Consider the following 15198-nt stretch of genomic DNA (forward strand, 5'->3'; position numbering starts at 1 on the left):
TTAATGTCTTTGTGTCAGTTTATTTTTTACAATGGTCTGCAAATTTGCGTTTTATATATGTAACATGTGACCTCCTTACGTCACTACGCATTTACGTTGGGTCACGCTGGACCGGATCTAGACGAAAAGTTGTGGTTTAAAAGAGCATATTTTTTATTTTTCTTGTCAAAAATGACAATCATTTCGCTAGATAAGACCCTTATGCCTCGTTTGGGATCGTTTATAGACCTTTGAAACTCCGTTGAAAAAACTGTTAAGTGTTGAGTTAAGTATTAAATGCTGGGCTCTATTAAAGTCCACCAAAATGAGAAAAATCCTGCAATGTTTTCCTCAAAAAACATAACTTCTTCTCGACTGAACAAAGAAAGACATCAACATTCTGGATGACATGCTGGCGAGCAAACCATCTGGATTTTTCTTTTAAGAAAATGGACTAATCCTTTAAGGGTGTCACGATTTTGATTTTAAATCAAAATCAATCGAAATTAAGTCACAACCTCAAACTTCGAATTAAAAATGGAATCGTCGATGCTGCCACGCCCCCATGTCACGTCCAGTCTGCTTGCCAAGCGAAAAAAAAACACACGTGTTGAGTGCTGCAAGTCAACCTTCCTCAACTGTGCTACAGCCAGTTAACTCTTTCCCCGCCATTGACGAGATATCTCGTCAATTAAGAGAAAACGCTTCCCCGCCAATGACGAGATTTTCCGTTTTTCCGCAATACCGCTATTATCCACCAGGTGGCGCACTTCCGTAACTTTTTAAACCCGGAAGTATTGCACTATGGCAAGCAGTTGCATGTCCGTGTCTGTTTTAAAGATCGCTCTGAATGGGATCTCTATGAAAAGTCCGTCACAAAAATGGAATTATCTCTGCTTTTTGCTCAAAATGTGGTGTTTTTGCAGAAACCTACCCATATTCAAAAGCTGATTACAAAAGAACCACTGAAGGTAGGAAGAAACGTTTTTTTTGTTTGAAAGCAGAGGGTCTGTTCTTTCATTTGATATATTGTATGTTTATATATTTAAAGAAGAACATTTTCTGGAAGGCATTAAACTTTGGTGAAAATCATGAAAAACGCTGGCGCTGGCTGGCAACTTTTTTTAAAAACGCTGGCGGTGAAAGAGTTAAAAGATAGCATGGCAGATGCAGGAAACACCACGTGAGCTGCTCTTTACATGGGAAAAAAAAAACAGCAAGCGCCTCCCGCCTTTAGCTGAACTCAATCAGAGCATGCTTGCGTGCACAGCAGAATGGCGTCTGTGCCAGGACCGGTCTGGGTTCAAGGTCAGATATTATATTTCATAAAAGTCTAGTTTAAAAATGGCAAAGCAACCTGTTCTGTTATAAAGCAAAAATCGAGAATCGAATATGAACGTGACCTTAGAACCGAAACAGTAACCGAATCGAGGATTTGGAGAATCGAGACAATCCTACCCCTAATCTTACAAGTTTTCCCGTTTTCTTTTTATTAGAAAATATACAGACTCGTAGAGGTGACATTTGCTAAAATAAAAAGATTAAAGACTATCACCTCCACGGCTTCATAAAAACATGACAAAACTAACATGAAATATGAAAAATCACCACCAAGCGTCCGACAGCTCTTTTAAACTTTAGTAAACACATTTAAAAACTGACAAGGAAATACTCTGTGGATGAATCTTTGTTGGGAGTTGTGTCCATGTTGCATTGTTTTTTGAGATCTACATGCATGATGATGTTTAAAGTCCCCTACAAGGTCTGTAGTCCCACGTAGCAACTTGCTAGCAACCGCCTTTTTAAAAACACTTTAAAACTTAAAAAAATCACGGGTGGGGGTATTATTCGTGTCTTTTATGCCGTAGAATAAAACATGAAAATATCCTGACTTTATGTTAAAGGGGTGGATCAATGTTATTTCATGCATTCTGAGTTATGAACACAGTTATAGAGTTGTTTCCTCATGCTAAACGTAGGCAAAGTGTCAAAAAAGCAGTTGGGCGTGACAGTATTTCTGTGCCAAATGCAATTCGCCGGGGTTCGTACAAGTTTCGGAAAGTTTTTTTCAATTACATGTTCAGCTGACGTTTCAGGGGTTTCTATACGTATCACTTCTTTTTATGGGCACTTCCCCCAGAAAACCCCACCAACCAATCAATCAGCGGGAGACGCTAGAACTTACAAACATCACGCGACAGCTTTGTTTAATTTCAAAACTCAACAATGCCACGAAAGAAGAAGTGTGTTTTTGGAGGTAAGGAGAAGAAAGTCAGCCTTATGAAAACAATGGATATAGTTTATTATCCGGGGTAGCAGTGGAGTTTTGCGTGTGTGTTTGATGCGCTGGATTTTCCCAACCGGGTCATGAGTTGCATGCGGTAAGTAAGACTTCTATCTTATGTTGGAAATAGGCGCGTGCATATTATATAAATGACACGAACATGTAGTAAATCATAAGTTAAACAGTGTTGTATACAGTAGTGTTGCATAACTCGTACTCGCTCCTCCCGCGGTAGTAACTCCTCCCTCTTCATTTTGTTGTACGTTATCGGAAAGATTCGGTAAAGCTAATCTTTCTTTTATAAATCTGATTAAACTAAAGACTCTTCGGAGATATAAAGGATGTAATACTACTCTATAGGTACTCCAGATTAACATCAGAAATGCAGAAACAGCGTGTGTTTTGTGAGCTTTAACCCAAGATCAAATACCTGACTTTGGGACTGTAGAACCGAAAGTGCTAAAAAGCTAACTTGCTTCCGGGTTTTGCCAACAAATGTCATCCTTGCGGCATTGTATTGTCACGGATGAAGAAAAGCAGTTTGTGGATCTTTGAGATTTAGCTTGATCTGACTTAATCTTTCTTTGATCTGGCATTGTTTAGCTACAGTGTGTTTGATTATAACATTGCCACTGTCAACACAACACAAGATGAAACTGGCTGAAAAACTGAGCATTAACTTACGTAAAGTTTAGCTTGCTTGAGATAACAAGTAAGTGTATTCCCTGTTTAACATACAGATGTGTTGCTGTTCCACTGTGTTATCACAAGCACTTTGAAGGTATCAAAGGAAATAAAGCGTTAAGAATTCAGTACTGAATCAATTTCTTTTACCACGGAGTTTGAATTTGGTGGATGGGCAGTATAAGGGCCCCATCAAAGACGCCTGTGTTAAATTTTCAGCAACACCTGAATGTTTACACTGTGGCGAGGAGATAAGAGTGTTTATGTCTGCGCCACTTAAAGTTTGGGGTTCCTAATTCATGCTTGTTGAGTGAGGCTACAGCTTAGAAGTGGATTTGGTGCTTCACATTTTCACGCGTTTGATCTTCGAAGGGTCAAAATAAGATTCATGTTTGAATAGATTTATCGGTGCAAAGGTTCTGTGGTTTAATTATACAACGTCTTCAACGCTTACTGTATAGTTCAAAGGTGGTGGAAAACAGCTATTTTACATTCAAAGTAACAAATAGTATCTGTTCTAGAGCAGCTGACATGTTTGTACCCAAACACTGAAATAAGACGTTCAGAAGATACAAACCTCCGGGCTCGGCGGTGGCTGTGATGTTTACGTCCTCTGTGTTTTGTGTGTCCATTTTTCTTTCGTGTTTTTGAAACTGTGTCTTTAATTTCTTTTTTTTCCTCATTGTCTTTAGGTGATAAGGTAACAGCTGTCTCCGATCTGGAATAGAAGAAAAACATGATGTATTTAGTATAAAATATTTAAACAGTTTGCAAAGATTTTCCATGTGCAACTGGTTGTCTATGAAAAGCAATTTTGGGCAAATCATTGCATTGAAATCCAGATAACTGTTGTAACAAAATACAGTTCAGATCTGTAATGAAATTAGAAAGCCACAGTTTGAAAAACATGAAAAAATGTCCATGACTTTGTTTTAAAGTACACTGATGTTTGGGTTAAGATTTAGCTTACTGCTGCAAAACCTTGAAATATTTTATGTTTCTTTTTCTCAGACCATCGTAAATGCAGAGGTCATCTGCTCAGTATTCAAATGAGAAGCCTTTATTTACATGCCTCAGTTGAACATGACATTTCTGAAATAATTTTAGGTTGTAATGGTTTGAAAACTCCATATGCCCGTCAGCTATCAGTGAAGAAGAGCAAAAAGAGTGGTATGTGTATATTTCGTGAACTAATAAATCAAAAAATGTATGCTGTATGATGTTTCACTAATTGCATTCTGTCAGCCTGAAAAATGTAATAATTCAATGACATGAACTTGAGCAATTCAGTTTGTCCAAGCTATATAACAGTACTTGCTTAAGGGTAAACAAACAGGGTTTCTTTCTTACATGTGTTTTTAAGTAAAAAGTATGCAGATATGTTTTTTGTTTGGATATACACTGTATCGCACAATAACATGTCAAATTATTTAGTTTCAGATAATTTAAATATATAAAGCTATAGAAAAACTCTGAAATTGCCTTGAAGATATCACCAAAGAGAATTGATTTAAACATTAAACATTTGACACAATTGCATATAGTAGCTGAACTCTAAATTAACTACAAATACAGGAATTGACAGAGAAGGCAAATTTATTTATAAACAAAATCCATATGAGACTCATTTGACTCATTTCTTGCTAAAATTTTATTATGATAAAAGCCACTTTTTTATTTTGTAAGTCGCTTTGCAAAAATGTCTCTGTGCAAAATATTATTTAGAACACATGACTAATCATAATGTCAAGTTTGAAACAATTTAAATATATTTAATTAATGTTATCAATGTAATAAAACCAGCCTAAAAAATCCATTTTTTTTACATTAAAGTCCATGTAAAGTCATTCCAGAGAATTGTTTTGAAACACATTATAAATGTGAGAAATGTATTGCTGAAACAGATTGTTTAACAGTTTTTCGCCATTTCTGAGTTATGGAGTATTTGGACGGGGCTAAAACGGTAACTCGATGACACACTGGAGCAACTGAGCATGGCCCCGAAACCTTACACAATCGCGAGCATAAATTGCGAGCAGGTTGTACACTGCAAAAAAATGACTTAGTATTTTTTTCTTGTTTTAAGTACAAATATCTAAAAATTCTTAAATCAAGATGCATTTTCTTTATGAGCAAAATGACAGAAGAAAATATGTCCAGTTTTTAGACAACTTAGTGAATTTGTGCATAAAACAAGCTATTTAAAAAAAACTAGACATATTTTTTTGGTAGCTTTGCTCATCAAGAAAATGCATCTTGATTTAACAATTTTTAGATATTTATACTAAAAACAAAACAAAAAATACGGTAAAAAAGTCATTTCTTTGCAGTGTAGTGGTATTTGAATATTGAAAGAGAATGCAGCTTTCCAGCAAGTGGGCGTGGTTTTAGAGCAGACAATGGACACGCCCCCCATCATTTTGGAGAAAAGAATCCTACTTATTTTTTAATTTATTTTTTTGATAACTTATTTTACTTACTTGGCATTTTTATTATTTAAATTTGGCTGGGTTGTTTTCACATTTTTCAAACTCAGAACACATATTTAAAGGGGACATATCATTACAAATTTTTCCATGTTTTAGTGCTGTAATTGGGTCCCAAGTGCTTCTATCAACCTAGAAAATTTGAGAAAGATCAACCCAGTAACTTAGTTTAAAAATAGCTCATTGACATTTGGCTCCCCTTGTGATGTCAGAAGGGGATAATACCACCCCTTAATCTGCCCTATCCAACCACGGCACTGCCATTTAGTGCAGAGATCAACTCATTTGCATTTTAAAGGACATACCCAAAAACAACATATTTTTGCTCACACCTACAAAGTGGCAATTTTAACATGCTATAATAAATTATCTATATGATATTATATTACTAGAACTTCACATACGTACTCTGGGGACACCAAAGATTTATTTGACATCTGAAAAAAGTCTTGTGAAATGTCCCCTTTAATATCGCTTTATGCAGAAAAATCAGTCTGATGAATACTGTACTTGAGTGTAGGGAGACCTAGAGATCAAAACAAGATTGTGATACAGCACTTAAGCCTTACTTTTCCTGTCAGATCTTTCACAAAGAACTTGAAAATAAATGCATAAATAAAACTGATTGCTAAAGCTGGGTGGGTAGGCCCGACTCGATCTCCATGCCATAATTACAGATCCTCCTCTGGAGTGCATGCATGTTTGCACGCGTACGTCCGGGTGCACCCACATTTGTGTGTCTGAGTGCCAGCGTGGTGTGTGTGTGTGTGTGTCTGATTGTAATGAGAAGTTAATCAGTCTTGCAGATTAAATGCTGATTGCCTCTCTCTCACAGCAGCAGGAGGAGGCCTGCCCTCTGCTACCTCTGGATAAGAGAGGGCAAAGCACAATCACATTATTAATGTCAACCTTCCGGCACTGCAGCCCTACACGGCCCTCTAATGTGCCGATACGTGATTGGAAAATACACCGCCCTGCTGGTATGATAGGGAGAGGATTACAGACGATGAAACGGTGCAAACATGTTTGCGTGAGGGCAAATAAATGACCCAAACATCTTCACATTCACGTCCGAGTTACAGAGTTAGGTCATGTGTGTTATTGATGGATGGTGACAAATCTGTGCCATTGAATGAATAAAAATGGCTGGATTGTGGTTCAAGGTCACTGTGACCTTGTTACCAAGGAAGAGATGTTTCCGGATGAATGTCTATTCTTTAAGCAACACACCTCTGACATTTTTGTTAAACAAGCATTGTTTTCCATCCAACCATAAAATCGGAGAGACAGAAATGGTATAGGGCTAGAGCCTATACCTAATCCCCAAATGTTGTTCCAGAAACAACAAGGATGTCCAGCCTTTTACGATCACATTCACTGGGGTTTAAGGTTGACAGTAATTTTGTAGGGCATGATGTTTTCTAGGATCATCTTTTGCTGGTTCTGGAAAAACATCCCTGTCAAAGAAGTCCAAATTCATTTAACAACCCCTAAAACAAAATGAAAGGGATTGATGATAATGCTGTGACTCCAGGTTAGGTCAGGGCTAACCCTAAACCTTACACCTGACTATTAAGTGAAAAAATAAAAAGGTTATAACCATAGACTAAACACTTATCTGTTCTTGAAAGCTATGGCGCTAAATAAATCAAAGGTGATAAACTACACAGTACCGTTGAAGCACCATGACCACTGGTGAGTAAACACAATAAAAGTTAGAATGCTGGGATACAGCAACAAGTCCATAAATAAAGCACAATATCCAACCCAAGCTGTAAATGTTGAGATATTACAGCCTTCTGCCCTAATAGAAGCTTTCTCTTAAATTTCCAAGGGCTCCATTTTGCACAGTTTTTTGTTGACTGTCAACAAGAATGACCCACTGATGTGAGCTTTAAATGAAATCGATTTCCCTATCATGCATTGATTTTTCTCTGATCGTCTTCAGATTTTATGGGAGAACATTTCACAGGAAGTCATATTTATGGCATGCTGTGTATATCTGTCTCAAACGTGCTTGAACACACACGCAATTGCATTGGTTTGAGCTTGCAAACTTTCAAAGCTGTCTTGTGTGCAATGTTCAAGTAATCTGTTCTGGTTCTGACCGTTTGAAGGGTCTTAATGGGACTATTCAAAGATCACAGCGGGAAAAAGCTTTCTAGAAAATAATAGCATGAAGAGGTTGTATGATTTTAGCTATATATACGGCGGAGCTGTTAGAGACTCGTGAGGCCTTTATTTTAGCGGTGATGGAATGGAGAATTTGACATGAACATTTAACTGGAATAAACTGCATTTAAATGAGTACTGTAATGAGTTTAGGAAAATTACAAACATGCCCACAAAATCACAATTGGCCAATCAAAAGGAAATTACTAGACTTTAGCTTGTTGCTATGCGGTTGATAGGGTGTTGTTAAGGGTGATTGGTTCTCTGCCCAAAGTGAAGAGAAATCACCCCCAAATGTCTATAATATTCTGGTCTCATTTAAAGGGTTAGTTCACCTCGAAATGACTATTTTGTCATTTCATCAATTTAATCCTTAGATTGTCTTCAGAACACATTTTTAGATATTTTTAATGAAAACTGTGAGGATTTTGTCTGTCTAACAGACTTCAGTTTCTTCAGATTCGTTCCCCAAAAAAGAATGAGACATCGTCAAAAAGGATTTTCATCAGAAATTCAATAATAATATTATGAAGCGACGAAGACACTTTTGTGCACAAAGAAAACAAAACAAACAATTTTATTCAACAATTTGTTTTCCTGCTTGGTTGTTCAGTGCGCTTTCACAAGCAGACTACGGTGCGTGCTGCTGGCGTCACCTGCTGACGTAACTGCCAGCGTACAGACAGAGAAAACGCTTGCAAGTAATTTGTGAATGTATACGGCTATTTAAGTATTGTTTACAATGTTTGCATAATGGCTTGAATAAAAAACAATGGTAACCATCAGCAAGTGACGTCAGCAGCAAATTGTTAAATAAAATCAATCGTTTTGCTTTCTTTGTGCACAAAAGTGTTATTGGCGCTTCATAATATTATTATTGAACTACTGATGGAACATGACTTTTATTCTTTTCTGCGGAAAATAATTGTAAAACAAACTAGACACAAGCCTTCCGGTGTTCATCAAAAATATATAAAAAAAGGTGTCTGAAGACAATTAGAGGACTTGGTATTTAAGCCTGATCACTTAGAGAAATCAAAGAACAACCTTCATCTACAGGACGCACCATATGAGTTCATGTCAATAGCACAAGAGACGAGTTACGCAGCAAGAGTATATTTGGGTTTGTTCAAATCCTTGACCCCATTCATGAGCAATAGTAATAGTGATACTTGCCCTAGAAAGTAACACAATTAAATATTTGGATCAAACCACTTTATCAAATTTAAAAAGTTATGACAATTACAGATTTATATCCAAACACAGTTAGCCAAGCCTGAGACAATTGTAATGGGTAAAACGGGGATTAGACTAAAAATTATACATTGGAAATTTTAAGCCATGTCCTGTCCATTATGTGTTGTGATGTCAGGTTTGGTTGGAGGTTTAATGGCAGCTCTCCAGGTTTTGTGTTGATGTGTTTCTGTTGTCGTGGGTGAGTCACGACTCCTAGTTCTTTTCCTGGGTCTTTTCTCTGCTTCTGCTGTACGACATTGATACCCAGTATGATGGGTTAGAAAGGCAGGCGAAAGTAATGTAAGATTGGGAAGATGGAGTACGAAAAAACAGATGGTTCAGGATGCACACAAACATGCACAGAAAAACATTGGGGTGGATTGGAAAAATGTCAAATACACAGAAACACAGAGGGCTATTTTAGAAGTTTATAGATATATACACAAAGAACGTGGACAGGTGCGCAAACACATACACATACAGACAGCCAAATCCTTAAAACACACACACGCACACACATTTGCGGGCGCACAAACACACACACACACAATAGATGAGGAGATCCTAATCAATATCTCAATCATCTCTTCTACAGCTACTACAAAAGCTTCTACAGACTTCAAAGTGAGCCGCCAAGGTCAAACTAAACAACATCTTTTTAATTTTTGGAAACTGCAAAATAATTGAAAAAGAACACAGAGGAAAAACTTATTGCCTTAGATGTTGTTCTTTTATACCACAGGACACTTTATGTGGACCTCAAATTAAGTATCAGCTTGCCTCGGATGTTTCTTCTTAAAATTACTTAACAAATGAGACAGTTGGTAACATATGCTGCCGTCCAAAGCCAAAGCACAGTAATACACACTTGGTCGAAATTGAGTTAAGGCTTGAAATTAGCTTTATGACATCTGTCCTGTCTTGTGACAAAGTCTCCTGGTTCAGTTTTGTCCTGTTTCAGAGAAACGAGGGTGTCAAAATTGCAGTAACTACAAAATCCATGCTAATACCAAGGCAAACTGCAGTAAGTGATTTTACTGCGTTCTGGATTTGTTTCCCCGGCTTTGACACCGCAGATACTGCGGTTTTCCCCGATCGTAACACACAACAACAAACCAACTATGACACAATCCCGCAGCCAAATGATGGTTGAACTCGCGTTAAAACGCAAATAAACAAATACGGGTAAGGAAGATAGCTAAATGATAACTCATACTAAGGCAAATTACAGCTTTATAATTAGTTAACATTTACTGGCCAGCTGCTAGCAAGTTTTGACCTACCTGTGCACTGAAGGTAATATCCTCTGACAATAATGATATAATCCGATTCAGTCGCATTGGTGTTTGTTGATTCGAACATCTCTCCACTTTTTAGGCAGCTAATCCAATTGTATTGACATGGGTTACTCCTTTTTTGATAAGAGTCTGGTAAAGTTATAGCCTGGGTGCCAGCCGATCTTAGCCCCGCCCACAAAATTTTGAGAACGGGAAGATCGGTCTGGGGTTTCGCCGTTGAGGAGCTACTATGCTAGACCCAAAGCTGGTCGAACAATCAAATTGTCAGGGCAGGCTTTATATGATGATGGACAGATGATCAACAGTAACGTAATGAACCACGTCACCAAAGAGCGCGTGTGTTGAATCTGTTTACAACGAAATGGCTGCCGCTGTAGAATTCAGATGTGTGGATTCTGACATTGAGTCTGTTCTACAAGATATCGACAGCATTGATTTTAAAAGAGGAACAGAGAAACGCAAGCAAGGCATTTGTTAATGTTTTTACCGTCCTTCCTACGGGATTCGGCAAAAGTTGGTCGCAACTGAAATGGGTATCATGGCGATGCAACTCGGCGTGCACGACGAGATGGATATAATTAGCGGTCGTTGCCAGCTTCTTTTCGGAAGCCCGGAATCGTGGTTGCTGAAAAAGTGGAGGGACATGCTAGGCTCCGATATTTTCAAGCCAACTTAATCGTTGTGGATGAAGTTCACCTAACGTACACATGGTAAGAGATAGTCTTACTGTATGACTTAGTAAATACTTAATGTTGTGATATAAACGAAATGTTGTAAACATAGTAGGTGTTGATGTACGTTCGCTAACTCAGACTTAGTATAATCACAATGTTAGTGTCATTGTAGCGAAATAACTAGCAGTTCGGTCAGGCTGCAAAAGACGACATTTCAACATACGTCACACACTCTGTTGCTCTGATTGGTCGTAGGTCTATCCAATTGAGTGCAGAGGCATTTTTTGGTTGAGACACGCCTCATAATTATAGCTCAATGGAGCGGTATCAGACTCAAATTCTGACTAGAATACATTATTGACTTTAAACAAAACATTAGTACAGTGAGCCTGGGTAAACTAAAATATAATAAATTACTGTGTTAAGTAGTCGGGTGATTCTCACGAAACCATTGAAACACCACGGCACTAATGATTTTAGCTTTAAAATGTGTAATATAGTAACATTAAAAAGCATCAGAATTAACACAATACTGTGTTCTACCTTGCACAATGTGGGATTTCAACATAAGAATTTATAATTGTAAATTTTATCTCATTTTCTGCTGAAATTCTTATTACCGCAATGTGTCCGGCTGTGTTTGAACATGCGTTATGTTGTAATTTAATCAAATTAACACAAAAATATTAAGAAAAAAAATAAATCGATGTTTTGCTAGACTACTTTTGGTGACAGAAAAAATATTTACTGAATATTCATGTATAATAATAATGAAGAAAAATTAGGAAAATGATGTGTCCATGCCTGATGTTCTCATCCTCCGCAACACTTTTTGAGAACAGTTTAAGCACACATACAGAATTTTAATAAAGTTTGATTTTGAGTGACCAAGCGCATGGACCAGTTACTTCAAGATGGCTACCAGGTAAGATCATTTTTTTACAGTTAATTTGAAATATTGTCTTGTCAGGATGCTTACACGACATTTTGATTATCATTACCGCAACAGATGCTTAATAAATGTTAATTTAATTAATAGAAGCATAATACTTTGATTTTAAATGCATGTGCAGAATCTCCAAATTATGTTCTTTCAGGTTTGTCATGTCATTTTGAAAATATGTCAGTGTTGATGTTTTTTGACTGTTGCGGTAATGAGATTTTTTAGGACTAATTTTTTAAATTATGTTACAAAAAGTGTTAAATGATAAGTAAAAGTTTTTAAATTAATGTTCCCATTTACTCCAGACTTTGTTTTTCAATGTCTGGTGGCAAAAAAAGTAAATTTAAGCAATTTTTACATTTTCATGCTTGACATTTTTAAAACCAAGTTTTCGTGAGAATCACCCAGTCAGAATTGAACATTTATTTTAAGTGCAGTCTACATGCTTGAGTAAACATAATACATGATGCGTCTTAAATCTACATAGTTACCTGTTTAACATTCACCATGTTTGTTTTAAACTTCCTGAAAGCTGATTTGTTTTAATTTGGCATGCCTGTTCTGAAAGTTGCATCCAGGATCCAAGATTCGTCCCTCAGGGAAACTTAAGTTTGGAATTACTTCCACAAGGAGGCAGGAAATGCTGCCCATTTCCAATGCTTCCTTATGTATTGTGCCCATGGGATTGTTCTGCACATCTGCTGCTGTTATGGGTGTCTGTTTGCTTCACCCAGAAATAGTAAAACCTCTATAATTGTCACTACTTTCTTTCATTTGCATCGTTTCTGGCCTTACAGCAGTGTGATGCTCTGTTTAATCGTTTAAACTTCAGATGACTGGAGCACACCTCTTGAACCTTCTGTCTCACAGAATTCCCATGATATCTTCTTGGCTTTCATTGCTCAGGTCATGAATCGGATAATGGGTCATGCAAGGGATCATTTAATTCTTGATGTTTTGTGACCGGTAAGCATCTTGCCCTTTTGAAAGGAATGCATCTTGCCTTTATGCCCTTTTCTGAATATGCATGTAAAGCGAATGGTCTTGATGACTAAACCTTATTAAATTGCCTTGTCTTGCCTCAGCATACCCATCATTAGTATCAATATTACGATGGAAAGAGCCTGTCTTTTACACCGAATGTTAGACAAACAATATCATCACTTTCCATTTTGATAGATGGAGCTCTAGAGTCATTTAATCGCTATCCATGCTTAATTAACATGCTCAATCATCTCTCTCTTTCTCTCTCTCTACCTAAATGATCTCTGCCGTCCTCCAGTTTTATGAAAGCGATTATCAGTTGTTTGGCTATGGATACGACAGAACTAACAGGACTGAATGGCCCCAATGAACCAAAGGACTGAGGTCTCGTATATCAGAGGTGTCTGCAGTGGGAGAATAGTGTCTGGTTTAATGCCTGTGTCCTCTCACAGACCCGGAGCCCAAGGGAGTAGATATGACTGTCTGTAAGGCTTTTAGTAATAGAGGTAAAGTCTAGCTGTCATTTTAGAATGAAACCCTTCATGTTTTTACTGTAGGGTGAAAGGCATACAAAGATCAAAGGATATTTTATGGCCAAATTAACAGAGCAGAGCTCTTAAAATTAAACATCTAGTCTACCTAATAAAGTAATGCATTTGTTCTAGTCCATAGCAATTCTTGTTAAATGATAATGGCACTAATTAGTCTGAGTGTTAAAGCATATAATTATGGGTCATGAGTTAGCTTGCGTGAAACATGCTCATACTTTATATTTGGCTGCCATGGTAACTAGCAGCATCTTCAAATACACTTGAATCAGAATGAGCTAAGGGTGACCTCAGTATTTATAATGTAAAGAAAAACAATAAGCAGTTTGTTATCAGCCCTCCACTGGAAATTATGGATGTAGAAAAATTCATTCATAGACAAAACTGAGATAAGACACACACACTGCTGCTTGCATAGTTTGTGTATCTCTGTGCATGTTTGGAAATGTTTGTAAAGACCAGGGTTAAAATATCTACACAACTATAGTTTATTTTATATATAAATAGCAAGGTTAAAGGGTCACTACTATTTGGAAAGCTCATAAATCTAATGTTAAGATGTTTCTGAGGTTTCATTGTAGGCTAGAGCAGATCTTTGTGTGTATTTACTTATTGTTTAAAGGTAGGGACACACCAAACCGATGACAACAAAAAAATTCAAGGAGATTTTAAGGTCCTGATTGTTTGCTCCGCCTGGGTCCAAAGTTACCCTGACACACGGCACGTCTGTTCTTTGCTTGTGTGAGATGAGATCATTTCCGTACCAGCAGGTAGTAACACAGTCTCACACCCATGGCGTCAATATTTGACGACACTTGACCATGCGTCAATATGTTGACGCGGAGGGTATACCTTTCGCGTCACTTTTTGACGAACTGGGGACTTCAATACTATTAGGTACGCGAAATTAAACAGTTGTCACCTGACATTGGGGTTAGGGATAGGTTTGGGTAGGGATGTCATTATGTAAATCTAACCCTAAACCGACGCAAAAATGGTAGAAAATGGTAAGAAAATAGGAAAGAGAATTTCGCGTACCTAATAGTATTGAAGTCCCCAGTTCGTCAAAAAGTGAGGCGAAAGGTATACTCTCCGCGTCAACATATTGACGCATGGTCAAGTGTCGTCAAATATTGACGCCATGGGGTGAGACTGGGTTGCAGGTAGCAGTAGTTGGTGTTCATTACTCGAACGAGAATCGTTTCTCAATTCCAAGAACGCAAAGAACGGACTTGTGTTCTTGTGGAGACCGGTCTTGCCAGGCAACCTTGGAAGAACGAACTTGGAAGGATGCGAGGACAGAGAACGCAACTTTGTGAGAATTGAATAATAATGTTGAGCTCTTTTACGATTGCTCTGCTTTGCTCTGCTTTGAGGCTCATGCCAGTAGCTCACAATAGTAAACATGTTGGGGCGGACATTTCGACTGTTAGGTCACAGTCTGTGTTATGTTGAGATTGGTCTGTTTTCCAGCAGTCTTTTGCATGCACGAGGTTTACAAAAGAATTAAGAAACAAATGCATTTGAGGCTCACAATATGTCGTTACCATGTATAGAGCTTTTATTATTCATCTATGCCTAATAGGGCTGCAACAAACGAACATTTTGATAATCGATTAATCTAACGATTATTATACCAATTAACTGACTAATCGTCGATTGTTTCGATGACTAATTTGTAATCTCTTGAGCTTTTAAAATAGTTGTTTTAATGAACTTTGAGCATGTCATTCTCTTAAGTTTTCGTAACTCAAATTACACACAAATGCTTTCTAAGCATTGTTTAAATATTCTGTTGTCTTTCAATAGAAAAAAATAATAAACAAAAACTAAGCAACAATACAGACAAAATATATATATATTTAACATAAACATCTCTAACAGTATTAAGAGTTTTGTTCTAAAACAGA

The 15198-nt window shown here is 37.3% G+C and overlaps 1 protein-coding gene across 1 annotated transcript in view; it reads right to left on the minus strand.

Moving 5' to 3' along the window:
- srrm4 (serine/arginine repetitive matrix 4) overlaps window positions 1-15198 on the minus strand; it is a 77592-nt gene that overhangs the window by 29818 nt on the left and 32576 nt on the right. Inside the window, exon 2 of the mRNA XM_055198555.2 lies at window positions 3525-3665. Within this exon, the coding sequence (XP_055054530.2) occupies window positions 3525-3665 (141 nt within the window). The remainder of the gene's footprint in view (window positions 1-3524; window positions 3666-15198) is intronic.

The sequence above is a fragment of the Misgurnus anguillicaudatus genome, chromosome 22 (assembly GCF_027580225.2).
Source record: "Misgurnus anguillicaudatus chromosome 22, ASM2758022v2, whole genome shotgun sequence".
NCBI classification, from domain to species: Eukaryota; Metazoa; Chordata; class Actinopteri; order Cypriniformes; family Cobitidae; genus Misgurnus; species Misgurnus anguillicaudatus.